The 17,655-nt window shown below is 44.5% G+C and overlaps 1 protein-coding gene across 2 annotated transcripts in view; it reads right to left on the bottom strand.

Moving 5' to 3' along the window:
* Positions 1 to 17,655, bottom strand: part of MKLN1 (muskelin 1) — a 147,295-nt gene that overhangs the window by 13,548 nt on the left and 116,092 nt on the right. For both annotated transcript variants that reach the window (XM_074975684.1, XM_074975694.1), the window contains 2 exons: positions 8,015 to 8,117; positions 1,808 to 1,862 (listed from right to left, as the gene is read on the bottom strand). In XM_074975684.1, coding sequence (XP_074831785.1) covers positions 1,808 to 1,862; positions 8,015 to 8,117 — 158 coding nt within the window. The remainder of the gene's footprint in view (positions 1 to 1,807; positions 1,863 to 8,014; positions 8,118 to 17,655) is intronic.

Genomic DNA, 17,655 nt, shown 5'->3' with positions numbered 1-17,655 from the left:
CCATCCACAACTCACTCCTGCACCCTCCCCTCCACCCAGATACCACAGGCCTGGCCCCCTACAATCTAGGATCTCATCTATGAAGGGTTTGTTTTTTTTTTAATTTATCAGAGGAGTAGTTGAGTTAATCTGTATCTTCATAAACAAGAAGTCCTGGGGCAACTTATAGACTGACATATTTTGGAGCATAAGCTTTCGTGGGTAAACCCCCACTTCATTTTTCACTTGTGTGGCCCCTGACTGATTTGTCCAAGGGCGAGTAGTTCCTGACCCAAAAAATGGTTCCTCACCCCTCCCAACTTCTGCATTAGAACATCCAAATTGGAAACTTAACCTCTTGGATCAACACATCTTTATTTAAAAACACCCACTGAACTGTGTATTTTTCCCCACCCTATTAAATTCCAGAGGCTTCAAATTTTCGGCTAACGCCCAAATTTTCAATGCTCATGTTGTATGAGCCCACAGTAAAGCACAGGGTTATACAAATGAAAGCTAAGTAATATCTTCAACCCCATACAAAATTTATAGCCCACTGGGGCCATTTTTAGGGCCATAGGTTAAAAATTGGTAAATTCCACATTTTCAGTGATTTAAAGCTGAACTACCACAGCCTTGTATCTGTGGGGTTGTGACCCAAAAGAAGATTGGGTTGTGTGTCTCAAACCTGCTGCAGGGGGGGTCTTATGTCTGTGTTGTCTTCAGAACTGGACTCTGCACATCTTTCTGCAGCCACAGGAGATTTCAAGAAGTAAAACTGGGTCTGATCTCCCCTGTGCTACCAGCAGCAGCCCAGTTAGGTGCTCCTCGTTGCTAGTTCTGGCTGGCTTGGGAGGACAGTACTTGCTCTCTCTCTGCACAGTTGCTGAAAACTCAGCACCTCTTGCCCCACACTTAGCTGCTGAAACTACTGCTTCCCAGTCCCAGCAGCTATGCAGGAGAAGGACAAATCCAGTCCCTCCACTGCCCAGGCAAAACTAGAAAGTCCCCTCTGATAGGAGCACTCCTAGGAAAAAGGAAATATCAGATTTCATGGGGGAAGGGCTTATTTCACAGTCCTGAAATTGGTGTGCTCTATTCATAGGTCAATCTCCAGATTATCAAATATCTTGTTACTTGATGTTAGGGGGAATTAATTACGGTTTTGGATTTCTTGTTCTTGTAAGTTTACACGATTGTTATATTTATTATTCTTGCTATTCCACCCAAAGAGCCAGTTTTGCAAAGAACAAACAACTAAACTGCTCTAGGAACAGCACACTGTTTTCACAGCAAACAGAAATCTGTAACCATGCTGCTGGATTCCAAAAAGATGTGACAAGTTCCTTTCTTTTGACCAAGGCTTCTACTTAGCTGGGCGATGGGGCAGCTGCAAAATGATCCACTCAGACCTGAACCTGAAACCACCAAGGACCACTGTTTTAAAAATGGGCTTGAGGCAATAAACACTACTAAATAGAATGGTTCCTTCTCTAAAGGCACTCTCAGGAGAAGAGATGAGCGAGGTAATATCTTTTATTGATCTTTTAGTACCTGAAGAAGAGCTCAGAGTAAGCTTGAAAGCTTTGTCTCTCAATAGTTGATCCAATAAAAGATATGTCATTCATCTTGTCTAATATCCTGGGACTAACATGGCTACAACAGAGCATAAAGACTTCACCCATTCAGAATGTGAAAGGATTAATACGCTTTGTGGCTTACACCTGTTTCACCACAACAGCAGTGGCAGAAATCTTATCACAGTAATAAACATGGCTACACATGGTGGTCTTCACATAATTCATCTCTAATTCACTATAATACTCACCCAGAGTGGTGAAATCTGACCCAGACTTGAACAGCGCTGAAGCAAGAAGCTGAAACTGTGGAAAAAACCAGAACCAAGCAAATTAGCCAGAGACCTACATAAGACAAAAAAGCTTCTTAAAAAAACTAATGGCATTAAAGCTGACCTGTGCTGTATTTTCCTAGCACAGGAATGTTCTTTCAGATGTATAGTGCTGTCGTAACAGAGGTTGGCAGACTCAGATTTTACAACTGGATTTTTGAAAAAAATTAACGGTATAAAATTTGCATGTGCCAATCCCTCCTTTTCCTTTCTGTTCTATATTAATTCACTGTTTTTCCATTTTGGAACAGCCCCTTCTTAAGAATGAGTGCTCATTGTAATATTGCCTCAGCTGAGCAACCAAGGAGACAGCTAAGAATGCCAACTAGCACTGAATGAAAGAGATGGTTGATGTACAGAAGGAACTGGACTACAACCACAAGTTTTGTTCACAGGTCAAGCAACCTTTAAGGGTTACAAACTTCTGCTCACTACTAGCCTGGGTCTGATCATCCATACCCCAATGCAAACCACCATCCATTCAGTCCCACAAGCGGGAGGCTTTTCATTAGAAGATGCTCAAGCTGGGAGCTTGACACTCAAAAGAGAGAATGCAGTAAGAATACCTTCAGGGAGGCGACATCCATCTTTCATGTCTACCCTTCAGGTATGAAGAGCAAGCCCCACTTCACCACACCCGTAGTCACCAATTAGTAGAGCCACACAAAACTGAGTCATTAGTGTTTCCACATAGAGTTAGTCAGTTCCTTCAAACCCTTAAATCGTTTCTGTTGACCTTCTTCCTGTTTGTCTGAACCCCTCTGGGATGGAGATTTGCAGATTCCAAAGAAAGGGTAAGGTATAAACCTACATACCACAGAACTGAATCACCCCTTAATCTTTGTGGGCTTGCAGGGCTAATGGTAAGATCCACTGCCACTGCAAAAAGCCATTTATGAAGTCTTGATTCTGGCCCTGATTCAGCAAGGTACTTATCATTTGTATTATCTTAGGACCTAGCTCATGACCCCCAATCCACCTGTGCTACACTGCACGAGCAGAACAAAGACATGCTTTGTCCTAACAAACTTAAAATTTAAGTACAGGTTGAACTGCTCTCATCTGGCACCCTCAGGACCTGACCAGTGCCAGATAAGAGAATTTTCTGGATGACAGGAGATCAATATTTTCTAGCACATTACCAACACCTCCACTGCTTACTGGGCTCTCAGAAGATATTTCGGGTAAATTACAGCTAAGTAACAGCAAAAACACTGAGAACCATGACTAGTAGCTGGAAACAAAACTTTATGGGACCACAGGAAACTTGGTCAGACCCATGATAAGTGGTTGTCTGGCTAATTAAAGTCATGATGGATTACGGAATTTACCAGATGAGAGAATTCTGGATTAGAGGGGTCCAACCTGTAAAAGGATCTGGCTCTTCCCCAGTGCACCCTCCCTGCTAAAATTTAAATGCAGGGCGGCAGGAGATGGGGAAGAGCCTAGTCACCACAGCAGTGCAAACTGAGCCAGCCTGTGTGCTGGCTCAGCCTTTTAAATGCAGAGCGGTGGGGTGGTTTGCTAAGTAACAAATTTTGGCAACTATCAGATTACTATTACCTCATGGCCCATTCCTTGTCATGGTGAGGTGGCTTGTGTCTCAAGGACCCAGAGAGCTATGCCAGCAGGAGCTACAGCGCCTGGAAGGATCACTCAAAATGGACAGGTCAAAGGGTACAGACAAATTTGGATCACTTCTCCCAGTGTTAAAAATGGGTTGGCTTAGGGTTAACAACCAAATCCATAAAAAACAAAACAAGTTACAGAAATATCTGCAAAGAAACCTACAGCCACACAAGTCTTAGGTGGAGGTGACAATCTGCTAGGATGGAGTATGAAGCATGGCAGGAAAAGCCGAAAGGATGACTCTCTCACCCATTACAGCCATCTAGTTTGGTACATGGAATGTTTGGAGGGGAGACAGCATAGACTGCAGCAGAGATGAGACAGTACAAGCTTCCAGTTTGGGGCTTGTGTGAGGCAAGATGGACACAATCTGGGCAGCTACGCCTAGCAACACGTGACGTTTTAAAAAAAGGAAATTACTCTACCTAAACCAGGATATTTTTTCTGCAAAACTTTCCCTCGGTGCAATCTTTTACAGCAGTCCTTACAAACCTCTGAAATTTGTCATTCACAATGTGAACACCACAAACAGTTCCACTAATATTAGGGGCCAATCCAATCAGCTTACTGCTTTACAAATTTGACCAGTGAATGTGCGGGAGACAAAGCAGAGTTGGGGAAAGTAAAGGAGAGAAGAAAGCAGTAAGAGAAGATTTGAAGAAAATCAAAACATAGGAGTCCTACTATGCTGAGCTACAGTCAAACTGCTATGAAATAGACAACATCTCTGTCATAACTGACATCTGTGCAAGGAAACACAATGAAGCTTTTACTTCAATTTTGATCTAAAAGATGGAATCAGTGCTGAAAAGAGCACACAAGAGCCACTGGGAGATATAGTGCCAGTGCAAGAAGCCAACCAAGCGAAATAACTGGAAGGGAAATTTATGTCTTGAAGAAATACACCCAATCAGTATCAGCGAAGCGTGGGGCACAAGCCATCTGAATAACAGCTCTGTTTTGATAAAATAAACCTGTGAGAATTGAAACTATTTGAAAAGAAGAGATTGTGAAGGAAAAAGTTGCAAAAGATTCAGGCTAAATAGTAACTGTTAATCCAGCAAAGAAAAGCGAGAAGAATGTTTAAAAAACAAACATTAGGCCCGCAGAGGGAAACAGTATTGTGAAATTACAAACTATTATCCTGAAAAGCCAGAGAGAGTGGCTTAGGGCCAAATACATCGGAAATGAAACCCTTCTGTGGAATCACAAGTTTACATGGTAGCCTGATCAATTCAAACATTTAACCCTTGCAAAGTAAATAAATTGAACACTATGCGGATACTGTGCAAGTATCTTGCACAGACTTAATGGAAGATTCTGGGATCCTCTATGCACTATATGAAATTCAATTCATATACTTTTCAGGTTGAAAAACAGCAAGACTTTCAAGTCATTTTTCTTGCTATTCCTATCCCAAATGAGAAGAGAGACATGAAGGTAGCTAGTCTGAATGAATTTAAGGGTGAAACTCACGGTTTCGGCACATATCGAGATAGTTACCGAGAGGTAACCATGCAAGTCTGTATCTTCACAAAACAAAAAAGTAGTCATGTAGCACTTTAATAAGGTATCATTTATGAAATCCAGCAACCTAATCTTAGCCTGTCAATTACGAAAAATGATTTGCACATACAATGAATAATTTCCTGACACCAGCAATTTATTTTCGAAAGTCCTTTCATGACACAACCCCCAGCACTATATTGTAACAACCCCACAAAAACAAAGCTTATAGAGACTATACTCTGACAATTTCTATTGGATTAGATCAATTACATAATTTACCCAGTATGCTAAGGGACTCTGAGCCAGAGACTCACAAGTTCTTACCACAGCTTTGATACTGACTTGACATAGGAAGTAAGGCAAGACTGAGTCCAATTCTTGTCTCTTACCAGCTTTATAACTGTAAACTATTCACTGACTTTAGTGGACCTGCTTCTGATTTGCACCAAAGCAAGTAAAGACACATTAACCAGTTAAAATGGGGTATCTGCGACAGAGTGATATGGGTTATATGTTTGTGCAGCACTTTAGTACTTCAGACGCAGAAGCAAAACTCAAAAGCAAAATCCCAAACTTCAGAACTTTGGTACATTATCTAGAGCTGCTACTAGACTTCCTTAATCCCTTTTGTACGACAACACATGTAAAGGAGAGAGGCTGTCTGAAACTATCAATTCTTGGGAACTTACTCCTTCATTTGTGCTATGGGAACAAACTTACTCCTGGGAAAAACCAAATATGTACACTATAAAATGTCATAATGCCATTGAAAATCCTTAGTGATCAACATACATAAAAAACAAATACATATTCTGAAGAAGAGCTAAGTCTTTCCTTTCAGGATTATTTAAACATTTACTAATCAAATGAGAACACAGTCTGAAATCACCACTTCCTGGGAACAGATCTGATGTCGGAATTTCCTTTTACATTACCTTAACACAACAGCAGCAGCACCCCCTTTATTGGGTACAATTTAATGAACTTTCCCTGGCAAAGAAAATCAAACACCTGTGCCATTCCATAGAGTTTCTATTTTATTAAAACCTTCAAACACAAGACAACATATCAGAACTAAACAGGTGCTTCCTGCACACCATTTTTGGTGTCTGACCTCTAACTTTGTTCTCTCACACAATCATTTCCGATTTGGGGACAATTTATACCTCCAGATTAGTGGAACTGCTATGGGCACCCGCATGGCCCCACAATATGCTAATATATTTATGGCTGACCTGGAACATCGATTCCTCAGCTCTCGTCCCCTATTACCCCTCCTCTACTTAAGATACATTGATGACATCTTTATGATTTGGACCCATGGCACAGAGACTCTAGAAGAATTCCACAGAGACAATCTACACCCCACCATCAACTTATGCCTTGATTACAACATGCAAGAGACACATTTCCTGGACACTACAGTACTAATCAAGGATGGCCTGATCAGTACCACACTGTACCGAAAACCTACTGATCGCTATACTTACCTAGACCCTTCTAGTTTCCATCCTGCACACAACTAGATCTATTGTTTACAGTCAAGCTCTTAGGTACAATCGCATTTGCTCTGATCCAACTGACAGAGACCAAAAACTACAAGATCTTTACCAAATATTCATAAACCTGAATTACCCACCAGGAGAAGTAAAAAACAAATCGACAGGGCCAGATGAATACCCAGAGACCAGCTACTCCAAGATCGGCCCAAAAAAGCCAAGAACGGAACACCACTGGTCATCACCTACAGCCCCCAACTCAGACCACTGCAACAAATTATTAAAGACTTACAACCTATCCTTAATCAGGATGCCACATTCCAGAAGGCCCTGGGTGACATGCCTGTTCTCTCCTACAGACAACCTCCCAACCTCATGAGAATCCTCACTAAACAGCCACAGTCTATACCCCAGGAATACCAGTCCTGGAACCTTTCCCTGCAACAAAGCCCGCTGCCAGCTTTGTCCACATATCTTCTCTGGAACTACCATCACTGGACCTCACCAGGTTACTCACAGAATCACGGGCACTTTCTCACGCTCCTCTACTATGATCATATATGCCATCATGTGCCAACAATGCCCAGATGCTTTGTATATTGGACAGACTTCTAAACTCCCTTAGACAAAGGGTCAGTGGGCACAAAACAGACATCAAAACACTCCAGATCCACAAACCAGTTAGTCAACATTTTAATGGAATGGGGCATTCTATTAATGACCTACAGGTATGTGTGTTACTGAAAAAGAACTTTCGCACCGTTCTTCAAAGGGAAGCAGCTGAGCTGGTTTTTATATTCAAATTCGGCACATTAACATGGTTTAAACTGGGACGGGAACTTTGAGTCACTATAGGGGCTCGTCTGCATACTTGGCTTAATCTAATTCTTGACCTCCCCCCTCTACTCCTCCACTCTCTGATTTGCTCACCTTGATTATCTTTTTCTGATTTGTCCTCCTTGCTTACTGTTTTTAGTTCTCTGTGCCTTACATATTGAGTCTGTTCTGGTCTGGCTATGGTCTGAAGAAGTGGGTCTGTCCCATGAAAGCTCACCTAATAAACTCTTCTGCTAGTCTTTAAAGTGCTACTTGACTGCTTTTTGTTTTTGATAGTGTATAGACTAGCACAGCTTCCTCTCTGTTACCCTTTTTGTGCAGTTAGCTATTTTGGTCTGGGGTGTGGTTTGTTTGTAAATCAAAGTAGTTACACTCATACATCCCTTATTGTAGATGGAGTTAGACTGGTATAAAGGTGCCTTATACTGGCGTAGCTATTTTCACATATGAGCAATTAGCTATACTAATATAAGAACCTTCACCAGCATAACTACAGCCACACAAGGGAGTTGTACCTCTAAACATTCTGCGACAGTTAAAGAAACAATGCATATGCAGACAAGGCCTAAGAGAAACTGAAGAAGTTCTAGAAGTGCCACAGTATGAACTTTCACTCGTTACACTGAAAACAGCATGTAGTTTTCATCCTTACCTCTTTTGTCTCCTCAGGGTCAGAATGATCCACAGTTACATACAAGTCGTTCTGTAAATATTTCAGTGCATTGAGGGGGTCAGTTTGGGCCTTTTCTTCAAACCTGTACAGTGGGAAGAGACAAGCAACTTGCATGTGATGAGAATATACGCAAAACAAGCGCACATTTAATTTAGCTTGAACTTAGTTACCAAATTCACCCCTAACTTTTCACACATGTAAATTCAATTCTTGAGCAACAGCTGATTAAAGCACAACAAGGTGCATGACTCAGCCACCTCCTGATAACAGGGAACAGATAGGGTTGCCAAGTGTTCAGTTTCCAGTGAATGCCCGGTTTAAAAAAAAAAAAGGGGGGGGTGGGCAGTGCAGCAGGTCTCAGGCATGGTCTCCAACTGCAGTGGCTCTGCACAAGCTTCCAGAAGCAGTAGCAGCATGTCCCATTTTTGGCTATTAAAACCAGGTGCAGCCAGAGTCTCTGCATGGTGCCCCCACCCCAAACGCCTGCTCTGTGGCTCCCATTGACTGGAAACCACATGTGGATGAGGCTATGCACACAGGCTAGCAGCACAAGCTGGAGAGCAGACATGCCACACTTCTGGCAGCTGCTTGAGGTGAGCCCCCCATATTCTATCCCCCACCCCCGCCCTGATCTCCTTCCTACTCAGAAACCCTTAGTCCCAGCCCAGAGATCTCTGACAGCTCAAACCTTCTCATTCCCAGCACCACCCAGAATTTGCAATCCTAGATGAAGATCCAGAGCCCTCAACCCCTGCCTCCACACACACACGCACCAAATCACCGGAGCCACATCAGTGAAAATGAATGAGGCAGAGGGGAGCAAGCAACAGAGTGAGGAGAGATGAAATGAGTAGAGGCAGGGCAAAGGTGATTGGGCTTGTGCATGTAAAAAGTTGGCAAACCAAGGCTCAGAAGCAACATTCTATGGTGCTCAGGGGAAATCAAAGCCAGTGACTGGTCACTTTGCTAAAACCATAAAGTATCTCCCAGCTATTTGTAAAGCACTCTGTACTAAAATATCAGGTAAATAAGCGTGGTATGTCCATTTCAGATAGCTGCAGTGAGGCATAAGGAAGTAAGGTAACTTGTCCAAAGATCAGAATCAGCAACAGAACCCAAATTCCTTACACCCATTACCTACAATCAAGGCACAGAACGTCCACAACCTGATCTCACTTCCTTTAAAAAAATGGCACGTTTCCTTCCAAAAATATTCCCTGAAGAATGAATACAAGGGCTGTAAATGTCTTAAAATTATGATTTCAGACGCCCACCAAACTAGGGAACAGCCACAGGACTGAGTTGATTTAACCCAAATACAAGCAAATGGATATGATATACACTGTCAATTTCAAATACCTTAAGGCCTAAACTTACTATTATTATTAAAATAAAAGTATTGAAAGCAGCACATTTGCTGTCAGGGTTTAAGGGGGAAAAACAGGGAAGATGCCTTTTTACAGCTGAGGCCACTGACCCACAGGGCGGGTGGCGGGGGGGAAGGGAGGGAGGAAGTACTCAGAGGCCACACCCACAAGCAACACCACCACGAGCTGGAAACTCACAAGCCATAGGTTCTCCACCACTGTTTTAAAGAAAGTTAAACTACTGGACTGATGGAAGCCACTGGCTAAGCACATGAAACCAGAGAGTTTCCTGAAGTGTTAAACTTGCTTTTAACAACCACTAGCCTCTTCTGCAAGTAGAGAGATATTTTTATTTCACTGTATTCAGTTCAATTACTGGTATCAGAGAGGTAGCCGTGTTAGTCTGTAGCTTCGAGAACAACAAGAAGTCTTGTGGCACCTTATAGACTAACAGATATTTTGGAGCATATGCTTTCGTGGGCAAAGGCCGGCTTCATCATCGTGGCACCTTCATCACCTTATGCAGTAATGACGGTTCTCCGAGATGCGTACCTGTGGGTGCTCTGCTCATGTGTCAGCATGTCCCAGCACTAGGCATCAGAATGCTTTTAGAGAAGAGCCCCCCCACCAGGCCATGTGTGCACACCGGCCGCCCCGAGCCACCGCTGCTCTGAGAAGTGCAGACAGCACAGCCCTCCCCTCTTACTTTTCTAGCTGATGTTCCTATAGACTCCAAGCAGAGGGGAAGACGGGAGGATCATGGAGCACCTGCAGGGACACATCTCAGAGAACCATTGTTCTTACACAAGGTGAATAACTTCCTCTTGTCCTTTGAGTGTCACCTGCTGGTGTCCCACTCAGGTGACTGCATAGCAGTACCTGTTTGGTGGAGGCAGGTATTGAAATCTTACCTGGACAGAGGCGAGATCGCATCTGCCAAAACAATGCTGTGAAAGACAAAATCACATCTGCCAAAACGTAATGCTGTGCGAACGCCTGGTCTCACGACCACGTGACCACCATACAGTTGTCAACTAAGGGCACTTAATTCAGGAAGGTTGGCATGGCACCTACTGCCCATGTGGAGTGAGCCCTGATAGTCTGTGGTGGTTGTTTGCCTCTGAGTTGGTATGCAGTGTGTATGGAACCTGCAATCCACGTGGATAGGTATTGTGGGGAAAGATCTGTTCCTGCAGAAGGCCCCAACCATGCCACAAAGAGTCTGTTCAATTTTCTGGCTGCTCTAGTTCTCTCAAGATAGAACACGACTACCTGCCTTGCCTCAATGAGAAGTAATATAGCCTTCCTGGAGGAGGCATGCAGTTTAGGGAAATAAGCAGGTAAATGGATTACCACGTAAACAAACCAATCAATCAGTTATAACTTTCGGGAGAGACTTTGGATGGAGCCTGAGTATCACTTTGCCTCTATTGTAAGTGGTAACCGAAGGGTCAGCCACGAGGGCCGCAATTTCTGCTATCTTGTTTGTATGCCATCTTGTATTCCATCTTCATAGACAGGTACTGAGGTGGCGTAGTGGCTAGTGGCTCAAAGGCTGGCCTCGTCAGTGTATCTAGGAAAGTTTTACTTTTCTTTGCTACCTTTACTTTGCTTGTTTACAAACTTCTGTTTGTATGTTTTGCTGGGAGTCCCCTCTTATCAGGCAGTTATCCGAATATGAGATGATGCATACTTTCTGCTTGGGCAGATAAGCTGCCACTACTGCCAGTACCTCGGAGAATACCCTCGGAGCAGTAGAGAGGCCAAAGTACAGTACAGTACCTTGTACTGTAAGTGTTGTCCACTCACCATACATCTGAGGTATTTCATGTATGCGTACTGGATGGCCATATGGAAATAAGCACCCTAAAGATCAAGAGTCACCAGCCAGTGTGGTACTGTGGCTGTGAACTCTTTACCTTGCCATGCAGAGGGATAGGCACGCATGCTGACGGGGTCAAGCATGGGGCTTTGTTAGACCTGTTAATTTGCCAGCAATGTGACGGTTTTAGATTTTTGAGCCGCATTAGTCTTAGGTTTGCTCAGTTGTTTGGGCACTGAAGCCAGGTTTTGTGATCTCTAGGCATGTCAGGTGATAGCAGCCCTGGCAAGCTCTTGTCTTGAGCCCTCCCAAGGAACAGGCTTGAAGTTGTGGAGTGGCCTTCTGTGGGGTAAGGGGGATTCCCTGTTAGCATCTACATTTACACTCAGATTGTTTAGAGGTTGCAAAGCTCACAGGTGGAACAGCAGAAGCTGCGTTATCTAACATCTGTACGTATGCATGTATGGTATAAGCAGGATGCATAGAAAAAACGCAAATTAATGAGTGAAACACTTGGGCCGTGTCTACACTAGCCCCAAATTTTGAAATGGCCACGCAAATGGCCATTTCGAAGTTTACTAATGAAGCACTGAAATGCATATTCAGCGCTTCATTAGCATGCGGACAGCTGCAGCGCTTTGAAACTGACGCGGCTCACCCCGACAGGGCTCCTTTTCGAAAGGACCCTGCCTGCTTCGAAGTCCCCTTATTCCCATCTGCTCATGGGAGTAAGGGGACTTCGAACCAGGCGGGGTCCTTTCGAAAAGGAGCCCCGTCGGGACGAGCCACGCGGCAGTGAGTTGCGTCAATTTCGAAGCGCCGCGGCCGCCCGCGTGCTAATGAAGCGCTGAATATGCATTTCAGCGCTTCATTAGTAAACTTCGAAATGGCCATTTGTGTGGCCATTTCGAAGTTTGGGGCTAGTGTAGACATGGCCTTGAAGTGAAATAGCTGCTTTACTGTGTATGTTTTTTATTTTGTTTCCATTTTGCATAGGGACCTGAATGCCCAGCGCACGAAGGGTGGGCTGTGGAGTTTTTCAGGGAGTGCAAGGAAGTATCTGTGGACTCCGCAAGCATTTCGGACCTTTGCATGGGAGGTCTTTTGCCCTTTGGAAACCAGAAACTTGCAGCCATGAGATTCTCATAACCACTTCCACTGCTAGGGAATGTGCAGCGGTGTCAGCAGACTCAATGGAGGCCTGTAGGGATGTCCTCACTATAAATGAGCCCTCATTAGTATTGGTTGTAAATTGCTCTTATGATCCAGAATGCATTCAATAAAGGTAGATTTTTGTTCAAATATATGGCACGTATATTTTGCCAGAAATGCTGTATAATTTGATATACATAGCTGGAGGAAAGCAGAGGAGAAGACCTTTCTACCCATGCTATCAAGTCACTTCCACTCCTTATTAGGAGAGTGGATTTAGTTAAAATCTGTTTATCCCTTTGGCTGGCAGCAGCAGCAACGAGGGTATTAGGAGGAGTGTGTGAAAGAGGAACTCAGCACCCAGCAAGGCAACATGTTTTCTGTCTGCCTTGCTGCCCTGTGGCAAAATGGTGGCTGGTGTTGTCACACGTGTAGCCGTATCGACAAGGACAATGCCAGTTTTACCGATAGCATGGCATGGAGTATGCTGGTGAGTTTATGTTGGGTATTGGGTTACAACGTTTGTGGAATCTCTAGCGTGTCAGCCACCCTTTTAAAAGGATATTGGGATAATAGGAAGTCATCACCTGTCGGGGAAGGTGATGGTAGCAGCGTATCCTCAGAGGAAGAGAGCTGCACTTGAGTGTGATGAATCATAGGAGGAACTGGTCTGATTCAGTTCAATCTTCAGACACATCCAAAGATGTATCTGAAGTGAACCTCAAAAAGGGCCGAGCAGCATGCTGATGTTACTGCTGCTTGTGTGTTCTGAGAGGCACCCAGGGATTCCAGTAGGGCCAGATGAGAGGAATGGACTTAACAGATAGTTACCACTGGCCAGGGAGCCAGAGTCATCAGTGATCATGGCTGACATGTCCTTTTGATAGGGGAACGACACCTAGGTGAGGCAGTGTCCATTAGAGACATTGCCTCCTCCTCACTGGATAGGGACCATGTTGAGGGGTGTCATGTTTGAGGGATACAGTCTGGCCAGTGATGGAAAGGCATCAGTACCAAACACAAAGTGGAAGGTACTGTGGTTGACCTTAACTGGTCCCAGAAGGTAAAAGGGTACGAGTGAGGCACAGGCAGCAGGCACTACAGCGGCTGCGCACACTCACCTTGTCATGCAGTGGGATAAGCACACATGGTGATGGGGTCAAGCATGAGGCACTGTTTGACCTGCTAGTTTTGCCAGTGGCAGAGTGCGGTGCCTGTGCCCATGGCTTTAGATTTTTGAGCTGCACTTGGCTTAGGTTTGCCCGCTTGTTTGGGTCTTACAACCTGGTCTTGACACTCTCAAGGTGTGGTAGGAGACGGCAGCCCCAGAAAGTTTTTGTCTGGAGCTCCACTGGGGAACAGAGCCAGCTTGGTATCACCTCTCTTGGGTGAGGGGGATTGCCTGTTAACATCTGCATTCACTCTCTGAGGTGATTTAGAGAATGCAGAGGTTGCAATCGGAGTAGCAGCAGCTGCTTTATCTGACACTGCTGTAGGAATAATGCAGACTGGATGCAGAGAAACAGAGGTGGTAAGTGCTGAGGTGAAATAACTGTTGTGCTGTGTAAACAGACAAAAACAGGGCTCACTCGAGAACACCCCATGTGTTCAGCAACTTCCCCCCCCCGGCCAGCCCCCTTCAGGCAAACCAAAGACTAGTCTGGTAAAGATAGGCAGGCGAGAGCAGTAAAGTGTATGCTGCAGCAGCTATAAGCCTGAAGTGAACAGGAGGGTGGGGATTGAGGGGCCAGTCTGAGGTGGTCTCCTCAGGTAAAAAAGAAAACGAAAAATGACATTAAAAAAACTTGTGTACAGCACTGCTCGGCTCTGGAGTAGCAGGCAGTGAGTTGTGCAACAGCCCAGTGGTCAGCCACTGTAGGCTCGGGCTTTCCAGAATGCTTACGCATGCTGGCCAGGTCCCTGGACCCTTGGGAAGGAGGCGCAAACCGCCCTGGTAAGTGCTTGTCCAGAGCCCCAGCAGGAGAAGGAAGCTGGCTTAGGTGTCAGGGATCGCCCTTTACTGATTCGAAGGGAATTCCCTGTTAGCTGCTGAATGTGCTCTCCTCTGTTTGAAAGAGAGCAGGCAGTAGGCACTGCCCTGCTGTGCATCTCCACTGGTGATAGTGGCAGCGGGGTGGGGGTTGGTGGGGTGTGACCAGGATCTGATGCTGGTCTGAGTGAGCACTTGAGAGAAAAACAGTGACAAAAACCACCCCCAGGCTCTCCTAGCCCCAACTGTCAGTCACAAGTGACTAAACAGTGCTGCGCTTGGCAGGCAACACAAACAGAGAGAGAACGCTTGTCTGAGGCACAGTTGGTCGTCTTGGGGAAAAAACCCTGCATTTGAGAGGAGAAACCTGCTGTACTATGTAAAATGCTGAGACAAAATAGGGCTCACTTAAAACAGCCTTTGAGCTCAGTGACCCTCCCTTCAGGAGAATAAAAAGGCCCCAGCCTGGTAAAATAGGCAGGCAAGAGTGGTAAAATATGTGCAGCAGGAGCTGCTATAAGCGCAAGATAAAACACAGAGCAGGGGAGGAGAAGGGGTTGAGGGGACGGGCATGAAGCAGTCCCCCAAGGTTAAAAAGAAAACAATGGCTGAAAGGAATGGGGGATTTCCGTAGGTGCTGCGCCTTACGTAGTGCTTTTCTGTGTTGTGGTGCCGGTTGTTCCAGCACAGAGGTAGAGCTGGTAGGAGTTGCTGGTGGAGGCATATGTAGCTTTTCTGAAGCTGACACCTCAATAGCGCCAACTGACGTGGCTCACTTGGTCTCTGCCTCAGTTCTTCGTTTAGAGCCATGACCCCATCCACTCCACGTGCTGCGTTTGCACACTGGCTGTCTTGAACTGCTGCCACCACTCTGGGGAGTGTGCATGTGGCACAGCCCTCCTCCGTTCCCTTGTCTCCTATCTTCCATCTCTTATGAAAATAACTCAACAAAAAGTAGAGCCAATTAAAAAAAGACCCCCCTCCTCCAACCAACCTAACACAGCTGGGATCTGGAGCAGAAGCAATGCCTCTTGTCCCGTTGTTCCCTCATGCATTTGCTGTACTGCAGAAGCAATCCTGAAATACCACAGACCATTGGTAAACCTGTCCTTAATATATCACTTGCCCTTAGCCTCAAGGCATGAGTCTGAACAAAAACATGGGGTGGAGAAGAGAGGCAACTGCATAGGGGCATGACATTTCAAAAGGGGCACAGAGCTCCCGGCCACCTCTTCTGAGGGCTAGTGCTCATTGTGCTCCAGATGGCAGTAAGAGCTGACTGCCCTTTGTCCTGCTCCTTCCTGGTTGTGAGTTCAATCCGTGAGGGGACCATTTAGGGATCTGGGGCAAATAGAGTTAAAAAAAGTGGAGGGATGCTTGGCCCTGCCAAGAGGGCAGGGGACTGGACTTGACTTCTTGAGGTCCCTTCCAGTTCTTTGAGATGTGTAGCTCCATATTATTATATATATAAAATAAATTTACACCCCTTCTGGGGACATGAAGCTGGTTGCCCCCACATCTTGCTCCCAGGCCCATGCTGGTTATCAGCCCTACTGCCTTTAATGAAGGTGAAATAACCATCAAGCTGTACTATTATTAGGACTGGTGGGGAACAAGGAGTGTACTTTTCTCCATATGATGTATTAGCATCCTCTTGAAACAAGAGCTTCAAGACTCACTCTAGAACAGAGAGCTTATGATATGCCTCTTATGTCCCAAACAGAGACACACAGAAAACACGAGGTCAGAAACCAGAACTATACCAAATTCAGACATTTTGTAATGCAGTGTCCCACCAAGAGTTCATATTATTGTGTGTTAGTGTGTCTGTTAACAGCCAAACCAACTTGTTCCAGTTTTTGCTTTACTGGACAGCAGCAAAGAGACAGTTTCTCAGAGAAAAATGAAGGATCTGCAACTTTACAGACTTTCTGTAAGTGGTTTCATTTCAGGAAGTTTTTAGTTTTCTCCCTTGCTACCATCCTTCACAGGGTATATTTCACAATTGAGACACCCCTGCCTTGTTAACAGAGCCTTGCAAGAAATATGTTCCTAGTTAAAAGGAGCAGTGGTCAGAATTAACTCCCTCTGCAACCATTACCAAGAAGTGTTGAATCATTGGCCATCCAAGGCTTCAGCACAGCTTGACAATACAGCAAAACTCCTATCTACACTACCAAATAGAATGGTGTTGGGGGTAACCATAATTCTAATTCATGATTCTAAGAAATAGTGAAAGGGATAACAGCAACATAGACAACGGATTTCAGGAAAGCAAATTTTGGAGAACTCAGAGCTGGTAGGTAAGGTCCCATGGGAAGCAAGATTAGGAAAAAAAAAAAAAAAAAAACTGAAGAGAGCTGGCAGTTTTTCAAAGGGACATTATTAAGGGCCCAAAAGCAAGCCATACCTCTGCATAGGAAAGATACAAAACATGGTACAAGAACACTTTGGCTTAGCCAGGAGATCTTGCACGATCTCAAAAATCAAAAAGGAGTCATAAAAAGTGGAAATTAGGAGAAATTACAAAAGATGCATATAAGCAAACAATACTTGTATGCAACGGCAAGATTAGAGAGGCCAAGGCACAGAACGAACTCAAACTAGCTAGAGACATAAAGGGTAACTAGAAGTCATTCTATAAATATAATAGATGCAAGAGGAAGACCAAGGACAGAGTAGGACCACTACTCAGTGAGGAGGGAGAAACATTATCAAGAAAATTGGAAATGGCAGAGGTGCTTGACGACTTTGTTTCGGCCTTCAAGAAGGCCGATGCAAAAATGCCTAACGTAATGCATGCTAGTGGGACGAAGGTAGGTTTAGAGAATAAAATACATAAAGAACAAGTTAAAGATTACTTAGAAAAAATGCCTTCGAGTCACCAGGGACTGATGAAATTTATCCTAGAATACTTAAGGAGCTGATAGAAGAGGTTTCTGAGCCTTTAGCTATCATCTTTGAAAAGTCCTGGAAGTCGGGAGAGATTCCAGAAGTCTGGAAAAGGGCAAACATAGTGCCCATCTACTAAAAGGGAATAAAGAACCACTAAGGAAACTACAGACCAGTCAGTTTAATTTCTGTGTTGGGAAAGATAAGGGAGCAAATAATTAAGGAATTCATCTGCAAATATCTGGAAGAAAATAAGGTAACAGCCAGCAAGGATTTGTAAATATAATATCATGCCAGACAAATCTGATTGCTTTTTTTGAAAAGGGAGAAGCAGTGGATGTGGTATACCTAGACTTTAGTAAGGCGTTTGTCCTGGTCTCACATGATCTTCTTATCA

The sequence above is a fragment of the Carettochelys insculpta genome, chromosome 1, assembly GCF_033958435.1.
Source record: "Carettochelys insculpta isolate YL-2023 chromosome 1, ASM3395843v1, whole genome shotgun sequence".
Taxonomy (NCBI): Eukaryota; Metazoa; Chordata; order Testudines; family Carettochelyidae; genus Carettochelys; species Carettochelys insculpta.
This window is presented reverse-complemented; position numbering and strand designations above follow the sequence as displayed.